This window comes from Berghia stephanieae, chromosome 1 (genome assembly GCF_034508935.2).
Source record: "Berghia stephanieae isolate SIO BIC M18660-M18661 chromosome 1, UCSD_Bste_1.3, whole genome shotgun sequence".
NCBI classification, from domain to species: Eukaryota; Metazoa; Mollusca; class Gastropoda; order Nudibranchia; family Aeolidiidae; genus Berghia; species Berghia stephanieae.
This window is the reverse complement of record NC_088360.1, coordinates 120,607,324-120,626,979: the sequence shown is the minus strand read 5'-3', so window position 1 is coordinate 120,626,979 and position 19,656 is coordinate 120,607,324. Positions and strand designations below refer to the sequence as shown.

At 35.1% G+C, this 19,656-nt stretch overlaps 1 protein-coding gene across 8 annotated transcripts in view; it reads left to right on the top strand.

Annotated features, from left to right (window-relative positions):
• Window positions 1-19,656, top strand: part of LOC144962936 (3',5'-cyclic-AMP phosphodiesterase 4C-like) — a 658,366-nt gene that overhangs the window by 492,994 nt on the left and 145,716 nt on the right. The window contains exon 1 of one of the 8 annotated variants that reach the window (XM_078896357.1): window positions 7,423-7,504. The exons of the other annotated variants lie outside the window; for them this stretch is intronic. Within the exon in view, the coding sequence (XP_078752483.1) occupies window positions 7,455-7,504 (50 nt within the window). The 5' untranslated portion in view covers window positions 7,423-7,454. Of the gene's footprint in view, window positions 1-7,422; window positions 7,505-19,656 lie in introns of those variants that run through there. 8 annotated transcript variants of the gene reach the window in all.

Here is a 19,656-nt window from a genome sequence, read left to right as displayed (position 1 = left end):
CCCATAGTGGGCAGGGAGGTTGTGTCTTCTATCCCCTCTATCTGTTTTCCAATTGCTTTCTATCTTTGGCTTCGAATGAAATTACTAAGTTTTGTCCTGACCCTGGACGGAGTCCTTGGCAGGGAGGGAAACGGTTGAATGCATAGTTATAGTTTTGGGAGATGATATTCGTTTTCCTTGTAAATCATATCTCTGTTATGTACTGTTATTTTTTTAAACTTATGATTTGTAAACAATTGAGTGTGTTCCTCTAAGTGGGATCTTGTGCTGGTGTTTGGGAGAAACATTTTGGTAATCTCAAAGTACACTGGTAGTGTGCTCTTGGAATCTACATCTGTTCCATATTTGTACCATTCCCTTTAGTCTTACTTTTTCCTCAAGTCCTTTTAATTGTACACCTAGAATGTTTTTACTATCGACTTTTCATCCTTTTTACTGGCTAGGATATGACCTAATAAATGTGTTGCGGGCGCCGTAAAACCCTTAAACCCAACAAAACAATACTTTGCTGTTGTTTATTTCTTCCAGCTTCAAGTAGCAATGTTTTGCACTACATCAATAACAAAATATTTATGTCATTACATTGGGGCGAGCGCACGATGCCTCAGTCTTTGCCAAAATTATCTCCAAAAAATGTTGTAATAAGTGGTATTTTTCTTATCCTTTCTCTCTCTTTTTTTCTCTCTTTCCCTCTCTTTTTTCTCTCTCTCTCTATTTTCTCTCCCTCTCTCTCTCTCTCTCTCTCTCTCTCTCTCTCTCTCTCTCTCTCCTTTCTCTCTCCTTTCTCTCTCTCTTCTCTCACCTCCCCCCCCCCCCCACACACACATGCACATACACACTTAGAGAAAAATAAACATGGACTTTAACCTTCCTGGGTGTATGGAATGGGGAAAACATGGAAGGGAACAAAGAAAAATGACAAGACCAGGTGCTAGAAGACGATTATGGAGAAAGAAGGTTGTAAGGTGAAGAAGTAATCTGTCGCCCACTGACAGAAAGTTTTCTTCCTTTTTAGCCAAACATTTTTTTACGTTAAAATGATATTGATGAATTAAGACTGCGTGAACCTCTCACAAAATCTTAAAACACTCCTTAACCAGAGACATTTACGAATTATGCGGTTTGAGAATTCTCGATACGTTGCTAGTCGTCTTAATCGATCGATATTTGAAGTAAAGATTTTCTGGCCAAAATGAAAATAACTAAGTTTTTTTGTCATTGTAATGCTGAAATGGCAAGTGGTTGATTAGTGTAATGTTAGATGGCATTCTAGTATATTTATTTTTTTGAGCGTGAGTACGGGGTGTGTTTACAGTATGCAGTAATTAATGGATCTACATTTTCTAAAGTTTCTGCATTCATTCGTGTTCATTCCCTGGTATGAACTGGGAATGTATTGGACATCGTTTACACTAACGATTCCAATAATAGCCCTTGGAATGTTTTCATAGGGAAAGTGAGGGAAATGTGGAATGAATGATCTGTTTTGGTTTTAAAGGTGTACGATTTATCATAATGATATTGTGAGTGGAAGCAAGTTTCTGGAGATGTAGTGTTGTAATTTTTGTCGTCATTGTCTTCCTCGTCGTCGTCGTCGTTGTCTCAAAAGTGGTAGTAGTAGTAGTAGTAGTAGTAGTAGTAGTAGTAGTAGTAGTAGTAGTAGTAGTAGTAGTAGTAGTAGTAGTAGTGATGGTGGTGGTGGTAGTTGTAGTAGTAATAGAAGTAAACAATAATTGTTTGAGTTGTAAAATTGCAGGTAGGACAGTCAAATTCTATAATGCTTTAATGTATAATGCTTTGTTTTTGTTGTTGTGTATGTATCGCGCGCTTGTGTGTGTGTGTGTGTGTGTGTATGTGTGTGTGTTTGTGTATGTGTGTGTGTTTGTGTTTCTGTTTATGTGTGAGGTTTATTTTCCGTTGTAGGCTTAGGCAGCAGAAACAAGAGGTGGGGAACCAACTCTACCGCGATAGAAAGAACAATAGCAAACGTTTTAATTTCCTGCCTGCGCCTTGTTACGGTCACTATCAAAATCATCGATTTTTTTAAACATCGACGAAATATGTCAGGTGAACGGTCCGCTATGAGACCTTGGCAGTGCTGGCATACTCAGAGATAAAACGCGTTTTTAAGAGTTTGTCCAGAAAACAAACTCTTCCTTGACCGGCTATGTGGTCTTATGGTATGACACTCCGAAGGTCCTGGGTTCGAGCCTCGCTCGCCGCATAGTTGTCCTTGGAAAAGGCGCTTTACTCACATTCTCTCACCCTACTCAGGTGTAAAATGACTACTTGGCCGTTAACGGCGTTTTCTCTGTCCGAAAAAAATGTAATATTGCCTATAAGGCGTCATGTCACGTCCTACATGTTAAGTGTTGCTGTTGGTCAGGGACCCCTTGTAAAGCGCTTTGATCACGTTTGGTAGATTTTGCTCTTTATAAAAGCTCAATTGAAATGACCTTCATCTTGTCAAAAACTCTCAAACCTGGGACTTCAAACTCAGAGTACGACAGAGTGGCGGTGGAAGGTAGATACACCAGACAGGTGTTCTGATGGAATCAAGGGGAATAGAGTGAAGGAACGTATTAGATTGGTTTAACTCTTAAATGGCGAGTAGAAGAAATGTCTTTCCTTTCGCGTTTTGAAAATGTTATAGCCGACGTGTATACTTATTTGCAGGATCTGCTGATGACCCAAATGGTTTTGGTCTCAGTGTTGTAATGGAATTCTCTCAAACCAACGCAAAATACTGTCCATTACAACAGTTCTATATCAAGCCCATAATTTGCTTCGGTTAGCAGACTTTCCAATATTTGTACACAGGATATCGCCGAATGAATACGGTAGATTTTATATCAGGCTACAACGAGTTCCAATTTGAAGTACCGAGTTGCATTGCTTGCATTGCTACGTTGGTGAAAACGTTAGAGCGGCTATGTGGTCTTATGGTATGACACTAGCTTTCAATTCGGAAGGTCCTGTTTTCAAGCCTCATTCGGCGCATAGTTGAGTCCTTGGAGAAGGCTCTTTGCTCACGTTCTGTCACCGTACTAAGGTGTAAAATGAGTACCTGGCGATGTCTCTGTCGGAAAAAAAAACATTTTAATATCGCTTAACAAGCGTCATGTCCCGTTCTATATGTGTCGTGTTGCCGTTGGTCAGGGGCCCTTTGCAAAAGCGTTTCAAGCACGTTTAGTGGATATATAACTATACAAAAACTCAAATAAATAAATTAATAAATAAATAAATAACCTTAAGAGTGAATGTCAGACCAAAGTAAAACCTAGTCCCACATAAAGAGGGTTAATAGTTATGATGAATGGGGTTCTAATAGCTAGACGCTAGCCTGGCATCGAATAGAAGAGAGAGAGAGAGAGAGAGAGAGAGAGAGAGAGAGAGAGAGAGAGAGAGGGATGGTCGACGATAGACAGATGGTTTGCATGAGAGATTGAGGAATGGATACCCGAGGATTAGTTCTGCCGTACTCTGGAAAATCACATATTTATAAATTTGTCCAGAAAAGTCGACTATTTGAAAATATCGATCGATTTAAATGACTCTCATCTTGCCAAAAACTCTCAAACCCGAGACTTTATATTTTAAACTCTAACTCAAAAGGAAACTGTACATGTTATACATAATTGTGTTCATCAAAACAAGATGTACAACACAGGGTTACGTTCTTATGACTATATAATACCAAAAATGTTTTCAAATTTTGTGATGCACAAGAGAAATCTGAATGTAAAAATTCTTGGCTGTATCGTAACGAATGCTACGATTTTCCTATAGATGGAACGAAATTGACGTCACTCTTCTCTTTGTTATTCTGTTTAGACAGCCATTTTAATGATTTGTTCTCACAAGAGTATGCCAATCAGACTTCAAGGTTAAACATAGTATTGTCTGTGGAACGTTATATCCGGCTGGTGGATGTTGTGAGTATTTTACTCAAATGCATAGCACCCATATTTGGTAAGGAAAGGGCTAATAATATGATATCAATGAAGAAAACGTTTTCTGGCCAAAAACAAGGAAGTCGTTTTACATGGGTACGACTAGTATTATTGCTGGATATTTCGTGAATGAAATTTGTTATGTTGTGTTATCCGAGACGGTCTATCTACATTTATAATAATATATTGGATTTGGATGAGACATTATGTTCTCTGAGATGCCTGTACTAAATCATATTCATGTATCATATTTGCATTCTATTGGCGTAGCTTAATCTCCTATTCAATATTTATTAGGTATACTATGTACGTAAAAGGAGAAACCCCGAAAAAGGAGTAAATGTCTTCGTGTTGTGTGTTTGCATATAGACGTCTAGTCTATGTAAGTTTTTATGTTTGTTGATTTGTATTTATATGTTTACAAACACATATACACACATGCATACATATATGTGTGTATTTGTTTGTTTTTTGGGGGGGTTTTTTGTTGTTTTTTTCTCATATGCATACGTTTCACTTCCTTTGAAAGAAATGTAAGATAGAAAACATTTTTATATGTAAATCATTAAAACGTTGAAAAATAACCAAGAATAATGTGAAACTGTCAGATATCACATGCTGGGTCGAAAAGAAAGCCACATAAAAAGATGCATCAAAAAACAGGTAATAGCAATAATGTTTAAGCTGCAATTTTCAAAAGAACAATAAATATCTTCACTCCTCAGTTCGTGTGAAATACCGGTTCTAGTTTATTTATTTTGTTAGAGATTTTGTTATTGTTTTCTTTTTTCCTTGTTATTGTTTTGTGTTTGTTTTAACTTATCTTTCCTAGGTTTAGTTTGCTTATTTTGTCGTTATCAATCTTTGGTTGTATGTTTTTTTTGTGCGCGCGCGCGCTTTGTGTGTGCGTGTGTTTTTTGTTTTTTTTTTATTTTGTTTTTCTTTGAGGGGAAGCGGGAGGTTGTTTGTTTGTTGATTTTTTAATTGTTTGCTTAGTTTTTTTGTTTTGTTTTGTTTGTTTGTTTTTTTTTGTTTGTTGTTGTTTTTTGAGTTTTTTGGGGCATTTTTTTTGGGGGGGGTGGGGGTTTGTTTTTTTGGGCGGGGGTTGTTCTGTTTTGTTTCGTAATATGTTTGTTTTGCTCTTGGGTTTTAAATGTTGTTTAATTTGTCTACGGGGCTTGGTATGGTTACAGCCTAATTTTGTTCTAGTTGCTGCAACTTCACGATTAAAGATATTTATAGATGACTGCACATGTCTGGGATTGTCAGGAAAGTGGAGATCAGGGAATAGAAAATAAATGTTTGGGGTTTTGTTGTTTTTGTTTGTTTGTTTTTTAAAATCAGCCTATATAAATGACTGTGCGATTATGATTACATTTTAACGTTATTTTTTTTTTCAAACCACTAAACTGCCGTGCTCTGCATAAAAAAAACACATTTTAAAAATTTTGGTCAGAAAACTCGTCTTTCAAATTAATATCGATTAAAATGTCCTTCGTATTCTGCCCAAACCAACAAAAGGACAATATCATCTCAAAAAATCATAAAATCCCTATTTTCACTTAATCGGCACTCTGGGACATAGGAAAGTTAACAAAGTTGTCAGAATGATCATATCTCAAGTACTTTTTTAATTAGAAGCGATTACAAATTTTGCTTAAAACGGTATCCTATTTAAGCCCGTTGTTGTCGTCCCCCCCCCCCCCCCCCCCCCCCCATAAAAAAAGAGAAAAAAAGGCTCAAGCTTAAGGCTGCCTCTTTGTCTCAGTTTATAGGAAAGATGAGGGACGTTTTCATCAATCAATATTGAAGGACGTGTTTTTTAAAAAAACGTGTTTTATCCGAGCACGGCAGTGAAGTCATTGCCGTGTAGACACGATATTATTATTATATTTAAATCTTTGCTTTTACTCTCACAGCGTGAGGCTTGAGTCCTTTTCCATTCCGCTTCATTTGACACAATAATAATAATATGTTGATTATGGTCAGATCGAACCCCTTAAAAACGTTTTCAGTTGGTTTTTTTTTTTTCAGATACCAGATGTGTTTTAGCAAGATTTGTCAAATGGTATAGAATGAATGACTATTATCTACCATTCCTCTAATTGCTCGTCGTCAAAAACAAAATGTTTTCGTTATTATTATCTTTCCGTCCTCTCCCTCTCTCTCTCTCTCTCTCTCTCTCTCTCTCTCTCTCTCTCTCTCTCTCTCTCTCTCTCTTTCTTTCTCTCTCTCTCTCTCACACACGCGCGCACACACAGACACACATACATACCATACACACATCTAGGATAAGAAAATTATAACCAACCATACTAATAATATTTTTTAAAACACACATGTAACCATTATTTTATGCTCTTGTGCTTCATAATTCAAACAAATACACAGCCAAATACGGTACTAAGAAAAAGTTGCCTGATTAGATCTTTTTCTGCCTAGATTACAAACGAGTCGATTATAGCTGACATCGAGAGAACTCAGAATTTTTATTATTTCTGCCATCATTGCCATTAAGGTTGCTTCTTGTTCTCAATAGACATTGAAATCTAAGATAGGAAAATTAAGTATTCATTATGAATGAAACAAAAATTAGAAACCTCGTTAATGTTGATTAATGAACTTTTATATCAATGATTCTGACAGTGTACAATAATATGGAGTGCTCTGATGCCTCGACAAAGAGCGCTAATTCTTCTTATTATTTTATTAGAAAAAGTCTCTTCAACATTTTTGCCTAAATACTTTTGTTATTCTGGTATTATATCATCAGCTGTTTTTAACACATTTTTACATTAAAGTTTAGATAAACCAGCAGTAAATTATCCCTCTTGCCTACTTCTATCTTTCTGTTACTTACAGCAATATTATTATAGAACTGATCCTGTTTTGGTATCTATTAACTATTGCAAGTTCCTTTTCATTACCATAAAAGATTTTTAAATCATAACTCCTTTGGCGGAGTATGATCTGAAAACATGAAAGGATTCGGATTTAAACACGGACTGTAATATTTTACCAGTTCTTTTGATATGGGTATTAATCTGACAAATTCCAACAAGACACATTTATAAAATATTTGGCCAGAATTATGTCTACTTCAAATATCAGTCGAATATAATTACCCATGTCAAAAAGTTTCAAACCAGACACTGCCTCTTTGAAATTTCATGATGGAGACATTTTTTTTTACATATCGGGGTCATTTCATTCGGCCAGTATTTGAAATAATGCTCTTCTGGCCAAATAGTTTTTAATGTATTTTGTCAAATACGGCCATATTGTCGATCCAGCCGAGTGGTGTCATTACTCTTCTACTTTTGACTTCTTCTTTTATTCTCTCAAAGATTCGGACACTTTTTCCCTATCCAATTGAATGCAGTGTAAATCGATATAGATATTATATAGTTTGTTATGAATTATGGAATACAGTCATAAGTTCGTTTTGCATTTTATCATTTGGTTTACACAATGTTGGACTAAATAACTCAGGATTATAACATGTCTAAAATGCATAGATTGAACGTCCGAAATAATCACAGCAAATCAAGGTATTTTTGTATTTCATGACAGTTTTTAACATAGAAGTAAAATGGAAGAATAGAACATGCATATAGAAAATATGATGATAAAATTGTTTTAAAATGAAAAGAAGAATAAGTTTTATGCTTTATGATGTACGTGAAGCAGTTAATTACTTGTAGTCATTGGCTTGGCGTTGAAATAAGTGGGTTCTATTCACTGTGAAGCCACTAGGATTTTATCTTAAAACCTCGATATTATAGAGTTCCCCTAAGTCATTTTTTTTTAAATTGCGATGTTATCATTAAAATATTAATCTTAATGTATTCAACATTTTAAACATTTTTAAAAGGCTTTTTGCGTTGAGTTTAAAATAGCTTTTAATCGGGGTCTTTGTATAGGTTGTTTCCTTTCCTATTACACGACGAGAATATTTGGGATCTTAAAAATAAAAAAAGAAAAGAAATGGAAATGCTGTTGTTTGTCTGAGTTTGAATAAACAATGATTTTCTGGTTTATGACGCACAAGATAGCAAAGCATTGCATATGGCGTTTCAATACTATCTGTAAATATGTCATCACGAAAATAAAACAGTTAACAAATAGGGTAAAAATAGTTTGAAAATCTTATATTACAATGACAAATAAAAAGATGGGAAAGAGGAGGAAGGCATGGCATTATGGTATTGAATGTCCGGATTTGGATTGACGTTTTATTCGTTTGGCACAACCATTTTCAGTTTTAAAAAATTCCATCGTGCCTTCTTTATCGTGTTCTTTATCATTTCCTATCGTTAAAAATGGTTTCTTGCACTCCATCTTGAATCATCATCATTGTCGTTATCGTTGTCGTCATCTTAATCATCATCATCACCATCATCGTTATCATCATCATCATCACCATCAAGTTTTAGAGGGTCTTCTAATAGATTAATACTTTTTCCATTTGACCAATGCTGTATGACTGACAAATCACATCGTCCTACCTCTCTCAGCAATAGAGTTTATTTTTAAAACCGTTCTCCAATCTGGATGTTTCTAAGACGTCACAACTCAATTGGTTCGAATTAAAAAGATAACAACGAAAATTACAAATAACATAGAATGCACAGAACGTAGAAACATGTTTTAATGTCGAAAAGAATGATCTTTTAAATAAAAACACATGGCGTTTTATAACGAACAAAATAAGACACTTTGTTCCAAATTTGTAAATGCCAAGCTTGTGAAAAATGTGATCATTTTAAGGAGTTCATTTTCTTGTATTCATTTCTTGTAATAATTAAACGTAATTTCTAAAACGGGAAGGTGAGATCGAATTAACGATTAGAAAGGAACGAGTCTTCATTAGCTTTTTGTTTATTTTAGTCGAAGGGAAATTTATAGACCTGATGAAAATAGGAACAAAAGCAGAACTTAGATGCTACAATGTTAAAACGAATGTTTTTAGACTTGATAAAAATAGAAACAAAAGCAGGACTTAGATGCTACAATGTTAAAACGAATGTTTTTAGATTTGATAAAAATAGAAACAAAAGCAGGACTTAGATGCTACAGTGTTAAAACGAATGTTTTTAGACTTGATAAAAATAGAAACAAAAGCAGGACTTAGATGCTACAATGTTAAAACGAATGTTTTTAAACTTGATAAAAATAGGAACAAAAGCAGGACTGTGATGCGACAATGTTAAAACGAATGTTTATAGACTTGATACTACTACTACTACTACTCCTACTACTATATACTGCTGCTGCTGCTGCTGATGCTGCTGCTACTACTACTACTACTACTACTACTACTACTACTACTACTACTACTACTACTACTACTACTACTACTACTACTACTACTACTACTACTAAACTACTACTACTACTACTACTACTACTACTACTACTACTACTACTACTACTACTACTACTACTACTAATACTACTACTGCTGCTGCTGCTGATGCTGCTACTACTAACTACTACTACTACTACTACTACTACTACTACTACTACTACTACTACTACTACTACATACTACTACTAATACTACTACTGCTGCTGCTGCTGATGCTGCTGCTACTACTACTACTACTACTACTACTACTACTACTACTACTACTACTACTACTGCTACTACTACTACTAATACTACTACTAATACTACTACTACTTCTATTACTACTACTACAACTACTACAACTAATAATAATAGTAATAGTAATAATAATAATAATAATAATAATAATAATAATAATAATAATAATAATAATAATAATAATAGTAGTAGTAGTAGTAGTAGTAGTAGTAGTAGTAGTAGTAGTAGTAGTAGTAGTAGTAGTAGTAGTAGTAGTAGTAGTAGTAGTAGTAGTAGTAGTAGTAGTAGTAGTAGTAGTAGTAGTAAAATATAATAATAATAATGATAACAATAATACCACCATCTCTCTGGACGAGGTCGCCGGTGGATTCATCTTAAACGTTTTAAATTACTAATAATTTAGAGCATGAAAATTGGGACCGGCCTCAGAGTTTATTTTAAGCTAGAGTTTATCTTAACGCATGTTATCTTTGTAAGAAACAAAATTGAATATAACAGCTTTAAAAAAAAGAATTAAATATCAAATACGAAATGTTTCGGGATCAAAAACCTTAACCAAAACCTTGTTTGATATTTTCTTCTTTTTTAAAGTTGTTGTATTCCTTTTTGTTTGTTACTTTTCACAGCCCACAGGTGCAAGCAGCTTGGTATCATTTCTCATTTATCCTCATCTGTTTGCAATGTATCTGTCTCTACAACGTCCATAACAACAACCCCTACTACCTGCCTATCTATAAGTGATATTATATTTCTGTTTAAGGCTTAAGGTTGATATTGTAATGGGTCAGCCAAGCAAAACTCGTTAGTCAACTTAAGTCTACATAATTGCATAACTATGTAGCATTACATTACTTTGCTTGCACTTGTTATTAGGCTTTAGTGGTTCACAGTTTGCATTGGATTGGGACAGTCGATCATTTTATAGTCATTAATATATTATGAAATTCTAATCTGCAATACGTTATGTCGTTTTTAGAAAGCTAGAGAAAAATTGTAATTTAATTCGGTGAAATTAAATAGCTTCTTTTAAGCAGTAGAAAATGGAGATGACCGCTATAAAATCTCTCTCTCTCTCTCTCTCTCTCTCCCCTCTCTCTCTCTCTCTCTCTCTCTCTCTCTCTCTCTCTTTTTCTCTCTCTCTCTCTTTCTCTCTCGCTTGCTCTCTTTATCATATCATGAGAGGTTTTACAAATACGATATAATGGTTGCCAGATTCAACTTATGAGTTATGAAGTGATCGACATACATTAAATTCTTCCAAAACCGTAAATGTTATTTTGTTTCGTGACAAAACAGGTAATATTTAATTCATATGTAATATGTAAGATATGTAATAAATTGGATGGAAAGGTTAGTTCACATTGCACGAGAACGGTAATAGTTTTGTATAACAAGTCCTTACATAATCAATTGTAAAGTTATGTATACATCGTTTGAGCTAGGGAAGAGTTAAAAATACAAACGGTGTTAGGGACACAATACACAATGAAAGTTATACGTTTCTTTATAGGTTAGTTGAGTTACTAAATTGCAATTCCAATTGAAACGTAAGAATGGAACGTCTGCTATGACAACAAATGTTATTACTGTTTTAAATATTTTATGCCAATTCGTTGGATGATGTATATGATGTTTGGTTAATTCTTGTTCTTTTTTCATTTGATGACTTGCTTCCTCTCACCAAGAGGTATTAGTAGTGGTGGTAGTAGTGGTATTAGTACTAGTATTAGTTCTGGTTGTTGTTGTTGTTGTTGTTGTTGTTATTGTTGTATTAGTTATTTGTGGTCAGTATTAATAGTAGTATTAGTTATTGTAGTAGTAGTAGTAGTAGTAGTAGTAGTAGTAGTAGTAGTAGTAGTAGTAGTAGTAGTAGTAGTAGTAGTAGTAGTAGTGGTAGTAGTTGCTGAAGGAGCTGGAGAAAGGGAGAAGGTGGTGATATATCTGATGATATTCAGATCATGTACATTGACCTGTACTCGTACCGCACTTAAAGTGCATCGGATTCGACAGGAAAGGGGCGGGCTTGGTGACTCTTCCGTATCGATTCCAGTCGTTTTCTGACACCCTCGTCTAATTCTCTATAACGGGAAAACATCGGTTATTCGATTAACCATTTATACCTTAAATGTTTTAACTAGCCCAACTCGCAACTCTTGACAGCTCAGCCATCGCTTGCTTTTTTCCAATCAATAATGTGTTCCCGTTGAAGGTTGGAATAACTCAGGTTCAAGGGAAGTTTTTAAGTTATTAAAAGTCTGACGGTTCTTTGTATGAGATCCAACACCGAAAAAGGCAGAGGACTATTCCGTTTTTTAAAATTACTTTATCAAGGGACAATTAATTAAATTGGAGTTGTTTCTTTAACAGAGAGCTTGATGTGGTAAATTTAGGAGCTGAAACGTGAACATTTAAAACGAAGGCTTTCCAGCTATGATTCAACCAAATTTTCCACGGACAGCCAGTGGAGATGTTTAACAATCCCTCGGACAAGGGCTATTAACTGTCTCTTGACTGGCCAGTTTCAGAATTTTCCCAAAATCTTGAAATCCTTCCAACATAAAAAGACACATTGCAAATCAAACATAAAATAAGTTAGTTCTTGCTATACAAATGTTTTTAGCAAAACAAGCTCTGGAAAGACAATTTCTAGAGTCCTGGAAGACAAATTTTCCTTTAAATTTTGTGATGGTTAAAAGAAATCAGAATGAAAAAAATGGTTGCTGTTTCGTAACAAATGTCACAATTTTGCTGTGGTTGGTAAGGAGAGAGTTAAACAGTTTGACGATTTTAATAATTTTTTTTCTTTCGCCTTAAGCGATGTCAGTTTGAAAGTTCACCGATGTTTGCCATCTGTATGTCTTTTGCAATTCTGGATGATGATAATAATAATAATAATAATATGCCCTTTGAACCCTCTTTACTTTCTCCTTAATCTTTGCCTGCTACATGCGAATACGAAACACTATCGGATATAATCGATAATCGGCCAATCACCAGCCAATATCTCAAGCACATGCCAATCGGAGAGCCACTAAAAGGCTGTCGCCCCCTTGTTAACAGCGGCCTGTGAACTCGTTCCATTCCTCTGGCTCACACTCGGCAAATCGCTTGTTTTACAATTGGCCAGAAAAGTTTTAGTTCAAATAAGTATCCGTCATTTAAAACCGAGATAGCTGCTAACTAATCAAAAAGATTATGAGACTTCAAAGAGGTTTAAAACTTTTGACAAGTCGGGCGTCATCTATATCGACGGATATTTTAACTCATAGCTCTCTGGTCAAAATGTTTTTTTTTTTAAATTGTGTTTTGTCACAGTTGATCAGTCCTGTCAATGAATGGATGGACCGTTAGATTGTTGGCACTGGTTTTGGCTGACGTAAATATCATACATTTACCTTAAACTTGCGGAATTTGACCTCACTCGAATTTGACATTATATTTTACCGTGTTCACCAAGAGAGCGGTAACAGCTCTAAAACTCGTTCTTCAATTAATTCCGGGTTCCAATTTATCTGGATAAATTATATGTTGCAAAAATTGAAGAAAATTCAGTCTTGTATTTAAACAGTCAAACCTAAATTGGTTCTCGTTATGTTAATGCCTCTCCGGTGCATATCTAGTGTAAGTAGGGTAATCGTGTTCTAACGTTATTTATTTAATGGGGGTGCCAATCGCTCAGTTGGTAGAGCACTCACTTCACGTGTAAAGGGACCGAGATCGAGCCCGAGTGAAATCGAGATTTTTTTCCGACTCCTCTCTCCATCCAACATTTAGCTGGGTCTGATAGATCTGGCAGAAAGTATTTTGCGATAGACTAGCGTCCTATCAGAAGGGTAGCAAGAAATCGCTATTGTCCGTCTCACGTCATAGAAACCAGGATTAACTCTGGCTCTATGGGCCTAACGCTCTGAATGACTACTGCATTATGTGCGGCTATGTGGTCTTGTTGTATGACACTCGCTTTCGGATCGAAAGGTCCTGGTTCGAGCCTCGCTCGGTGCATAGTTGAGTTCTTGGAAAAGGCTCTTTACTTACGACATTCTCTCACTTTACTTTTGTATGTTTATTGATTGTCTGATTGTTTTGTCTATGTGTGCGTTTTTTTGAAATATTATTTTGTTTCCTATATTTTTTTTAATATGATAAGAAATTTATTTGCGATAACGATCGACAACGCAGGGCAAATTGTAATCATATATTTTATGTGCCCTCCCCAAGGACAGAAGAACAATTATAAATTGGATTTATTGGGATTCATTGTCATCAATTCTATTCCACTTACTTACTCTCTCTCTCTCTCTCACACACACACACACACACACACAGACACACACATACACACTCTCTTTCTCTCTTTCTTTCTCGCTCGTTCGCTCCTCTCCTTCTCTCTCTCTCTCTCTTGCTCTCTCTTTCTATTTATCTCTCTCTCTCTCTCTCTCTCTCTCTCTCTCTCTCTCTCTCTCTCTCTCTCTCTCTCTCCAATTTGTAAAAGAAAACTTATTTCATTTATTCCTTTTTTTGCGTGCGTATGTAAGTGTAGGTGAGAGTGTGTTTGTGTGTGAGAGAGTGTGTGTGAGAGAGAGAGTGTGTGTGTGTGTTTATTTGTATTTGTGTTTGCCTCCCTGTCAATATCTCTCCTCTTAACTCGCCATGTGTGCGCGTTGAAGCAAGAACAATTTGAAGATATTGATTCTCCCAGTCGCTGCTCTCTCGAATTGAACATACAACCTCAGTTTTCGCTTCATTTCCCATGAAATGAGCAAGAATAGAGTCATACAGCTATGATAGAAATAAACACAAATACGATAAAGTCAGACTTTTTTATATGAGTTAAAAATGTGTTGGTTTCGTAACAGAAAAATTGCGTTATTGAAAGTACCATTGCCATCATTATAATGTTTAAAAGATAAATGAAATAAGATAATATAGATATTTAATTTTACACAGAGAATTTCTACTGTTTTACCATGTTCAATGCACTTCAAAATACCTCAGCAGGACAAGTAGAACAACATTTCCTTTAATTCCGTGAAAGTCTCCTGTAATGTGCGTTTCTGTACTCTTTACTATATCAGTCACTCCCTCTCTATAGATACTTATTCACATCCTAGTAGATTGTGATGCTTATGATGTTTTGACCAAGCTCAAAATCGGGAAGAATTGAATAAGATTTATGGCCAATCTATAGAATACTGCTGAAGGTTTAAAATCTCAACGCGTTATTTATTACATTTAGACGCGTGCCTTTTCGTTCGTCAATTATCTGAGCATATCAAGGAATAGGATATAATAGGCTTTGATTATCAAGAAGTTTCCATTACTATCTATTTTGGATGGTTGCATAATAATATCGATATTGATACCGTCAACTTCCTCTTCATTAAGTTGCATTAAAATATGATTCTTATAGGTACTTTGTATTGATTTGATTCATCGTTATCGTTTTGATATTCCTGAGATGTCTTGGATCATTTAATTCAAATTCATTCAATAACAAGTTGATTGATCAAGGATTCGAATGCGTTTATTTTGTCTGTCGGGCCAGCATTTTACAACCATATTTTGAAATATACACATTTGTATAGAGCAACCAACATGTTCAATGCGCCTTGAACAGCTTGACTTTGTTTCTTTAGCGGACCATACGGAACAAAATCTCAATTTCATACATTCTGAGCTGTGCCTTTCGTATAATCTGATTTTTCATCGTACCTAAATTCAGAAATGTAATGTATGTAAAACGCTTTGAACACGTTTAGCGTATAATGTATTATATAAATTAATGCTCTAGTTTCTTTACGTTAAGGATCAGGGTTGTCAAGGTTATTGTGGTCATTGTCACCTATCCAGTCTCTGACCACACTGAACACCGTTTGCCATTTGTGCCCCTTAAATATCGCCACCTTTGTTCACATTCGACCATGTCCTTCCAATTCGTTCATTATCGCTGTTTTTCCCTAACCTTTGTACAGAGTCAAAAACAATGTTGAGCAAGATTAATTTTTGTTCAAAGTGTGTGAAAAGTTGAACGGATTATTTATTTTTGTTTTAACAACACTATATCTCTATTGACCCAAAATTATTTATAGAAACGGTTGACATGTTATAGATCATGGGATACCAGTACCAAAAATACATTTTTATTGATTTTACCTAAGCTTCAGAGTAACGGCCAACTACTATTGCCATTGATCCTACTTTCAAGTCTATAAATAGAATTTTGCGATCCAAATACGATCATAGTGTGAGAACAATTTTAGACACCTTACATCATTTTATTGTATCTGGTGTTGTTTTATTTATCCCGTATACAATGATGCTATATTTTATCGTTATATTGTAAGCTAAAAAAGAATGGTACTTTTTAAAAGAAACTGAAATCTATTATCACACATCGATATCCATTATAATCTATTTCTACTTTATGCCTTTAGTTTTATTGTTATCTATATCATATCGATATTTTTACGGCCCTGCAATATCTTGTTTTATCAAAGGATTCAATGTAAACTAAACGGTGCACCCAAAAGCCTTTGTAAAAAAATTCTTGCCTTGGAGAGGGGGGGGGGGGGGGGGTTGCTGATTTGTTGTATTTTTTTGTTTTGATTTGTTTTTGTTTTTTTGTTTTTTTTTTTTTTTGTTTTTTTTTTTCTTTTTTTTTTCTTTTTTTTTTTCTTCTGTTTGTTTTGTTTTTCGGTTTTCTGGTTTGATGAGGTAACATTTCAAAATTTCTTTCATATGATGCTTGTTTCTCATAATTCTTCACTCCCGTCTCTTTCTCTCTCTCTCTCTCTCTCTCTCTCTCTCTCTCTCTCTCTCACTCTCTCTCTCTCTCTCTCTCTCTCTCTCTCTCTCTTTTTTCATACACAGATCTAAACACACTACTTTTGGTCTAACGTCAATTCTCCCTCCGTGTACAATCGAATGTTCTCCTTTGTTTGTTATTTTTCTAATTTATAGTTGCATTATGCAGAGCACTCCGTGGTTGTTTATCTTCTCTCGCTTGAAGCAATAAACAATTGGATCGTCAGAGATAAATATATTTGACGTAGTAGATATTCCTGTAATCGTTGTAGATAATCAAGAACTTCCGACTGTTTTCGTACACACTGTCAGATACAATTCATTGTATTTCCTCACACGCGTGCGTGGTTCTTTTTATACCCAACTTCATAATTCTCTTTTAATCACATTGATTGTGATCGGTTAAAATACTTTTATGTAACGTATCAAATTAAATATTAACTTTTAACCATTTCTTTGATCATTGCTTATAGGCAGACATGCTTGATTTATCCAACACCTCATAATATTATGAAAACAATCAAATGATACTTTTGTCAAAGACAAAATACATTTTACTAAACCACGTAATTGACCCCCCCTCCCCCCACCCGCCCTTTCCACAACGCACTATTTTGTGATGTTTTACGCTTGTGTGATTAATCGAACTGTTGTTGTCACTGAAATGTGAAAATAAAGAGAAGACGGATCTCAATGAGATAATAATGAATTAATTCTATCTAAACGCAAATTGGATAATGTGAATTTCAGGTTCCAATTCAAAACACGATTTATCCTCTTTGACAGTCTTTTAGAACAGTCAAAATGTTTGAAGTATGTGATCGTTTTTATTATTTTACGCCTATATAGTGCTCGAAATTGTCTAATTGGTAACATATTTTCTCCATTACTTTTGACCAATTCAGTGCCGTTGTTGATTATTTCCTTTTTTTTCTATAGGAGAATGGTCAAGATTTTCGACTTTTTATGTTTATAAACTACTGAACATAATAGTTGGTATCTTCATGTCATGTAATAAATATAGGTATGTTATACTTTTCCATCCTGATTCCACCATTATAAAGACACATCTTTGTAAGTTGTAAGAATGCGTTTCAGTAAAATACTCACCTGTTCTACCAGTCCAAACAATTTTGAACAAAGCAGAGACGTTTGCGTTACCGATAGCAAAAGAGAACTGATTATAGAATTGATCAACTCCATGGCTATCTAAAGACGACAAACAACAGTTGATAAATCAGAGATCAGACACTGACGTAAGATAAAGGTCTGAAAAGGTGTGTGTGAAACAGTGTCCGAAAAAAATAGAAAGAAAAGTACAAGAGTAAAACCCATACCAAAAAACTTAACCTGCCGCAACTCGAAATAAAAAATTTAGTTAAAAGTCGCGAAGGTCTGAATTAGAGAATTTATGGGTTTTGGAGTTTTAGAAACGAGATAATTCTCCTCAATGAAAGTTTTTATTTTAACTCATTAAAAATTGAATTATAAGCCTCAGGCTTATTTTATTTAAAAAAAATTTTTTTTGCTTTGTCTGGCACTTTGTTTCATACATTTTGTTCAGAAATAACAGGTGAATGCCTTAACCGCATAACTTCTTTTCTGTCGATATAATATTATAAATAAAATATTTTTTTCTGGATTTGTAACTCAGATTAAGAGAAAAATAAATAATCTGAGAAACCTGGTAGATTAATAAGCCGGAACTGTGACTGGAATTCCGATTGGGTGGGTTTGATATTGAGATTGGAACATTTGAAATGTTGTTTTGGATCACTCAGTCTAAATCGATGTCTTGTGCAAATCTTATATTTGAGTAGATGTTCTGTTTTCTGTAATCGATTCCGTTAGGAAGGCGGTGCACCAGTCTGAACCCATCGTTGTATAGATTATAAGACGGGCTCCCGCTGATATGAATAAAAATGAAAAGTTGGATCGATGAATGGGCTAATATTATGCTGGCGTAATATGAGAAGAACACGTTAAAAAAATTTTGGCCAGAAAACTCGTCCTTCAAATATCGATCGGTTTCAATGATCTTCATCGTTGTAAAAATTGTCTAACCTGGGACACACACAAAAACCAAGGTTTGAGAGTTATTTTACAAGGTGAAGGTCATTTTAATAGATCGATATCTGAAGAACGAGTTTTCTGGCCAAAACGTCATAAACGTGTTTTTTAAAGTACGACATTTTATGGTGAATGGTTCCCGTGATCGGAATTGCGAACTGGCTTATTGTCTTCAAAGTCTTGGAAAAGTAATTTGATATCCCTATAGGTTTTCACATAAATATGCATAAAACATTTTAACCAGTTAACTGCCGTACAATGGAAAATCTTGTATTTAAAAAATTTGGCCAGAAAACTCGTCCTTCAAATGTCGATCGATTTAAATGACCCTCATCTTGGCAAAAACTTTTAAACCTGGGACTTTACAAAGTCAGGGGTATTAGAGTTTTTGCCAAGATGAGAGTCATTTAAATCGATCGATATTTGCGGGACGAGTTTTCTGGCCAAATGTTTAAAAACAAATTTTTCCAGTGCACGACAGTTGACTTGTTAATTATTATTACTTTGCAAAATCTTGTGTGACTTTATTTGTTTGGGTCGTTTGGCTGGGGGGTGGATGGGTACGGGGGTGGGAAGGGTTGGTGTCATCCTATGGAATATAAAATTGTTTTTGTCAGGCATGTCAATCCGTCCATTCTCGGTGAAAAGCAGATTTGTGACCAATTGTCTCAAAACGGTAATATGTTGAGTTGAGCCTAATGCTTTAAAGTTGAATTTTAAGTTTCACTGACAACATTAAGGTTAAATTAGATAACTTGACCATGATACAGGGCAATATCCACTAAGGTGCTCAAAGCGCTTTTCAGGGGATCCCTTGGCTACAGCAACACTTAACCCGTAAGACGAGACGTGACGCCCGTTAGACGATATCAAATTTTTTTTTCCGACAGAGTCATCGCAGGTAACGGCCAGTTACTCATTTAATACCTTTGTGCAGTGAGAGAATATGAATATAGAGGCGTTTCCAAGGACTCGACTATGCGCATTTCAGAGTCGGACTCGCACCCCAGACCTTCCGCTCCGAGGCGAGTGTCATATCACTTAACCACATAGCCGCACATAATAAACCTTCATTGAGGAGACCGATCTCTCTTTCGTGGATTTCAAATAATTATAACTCCCTTAATTCTGATTATTTTCAATTAAAACTAAATCTAATATTCTGTGCCCAGGTCATCCTGACATAATGTCAGAATAATACCGTGGGTCACATTTGCA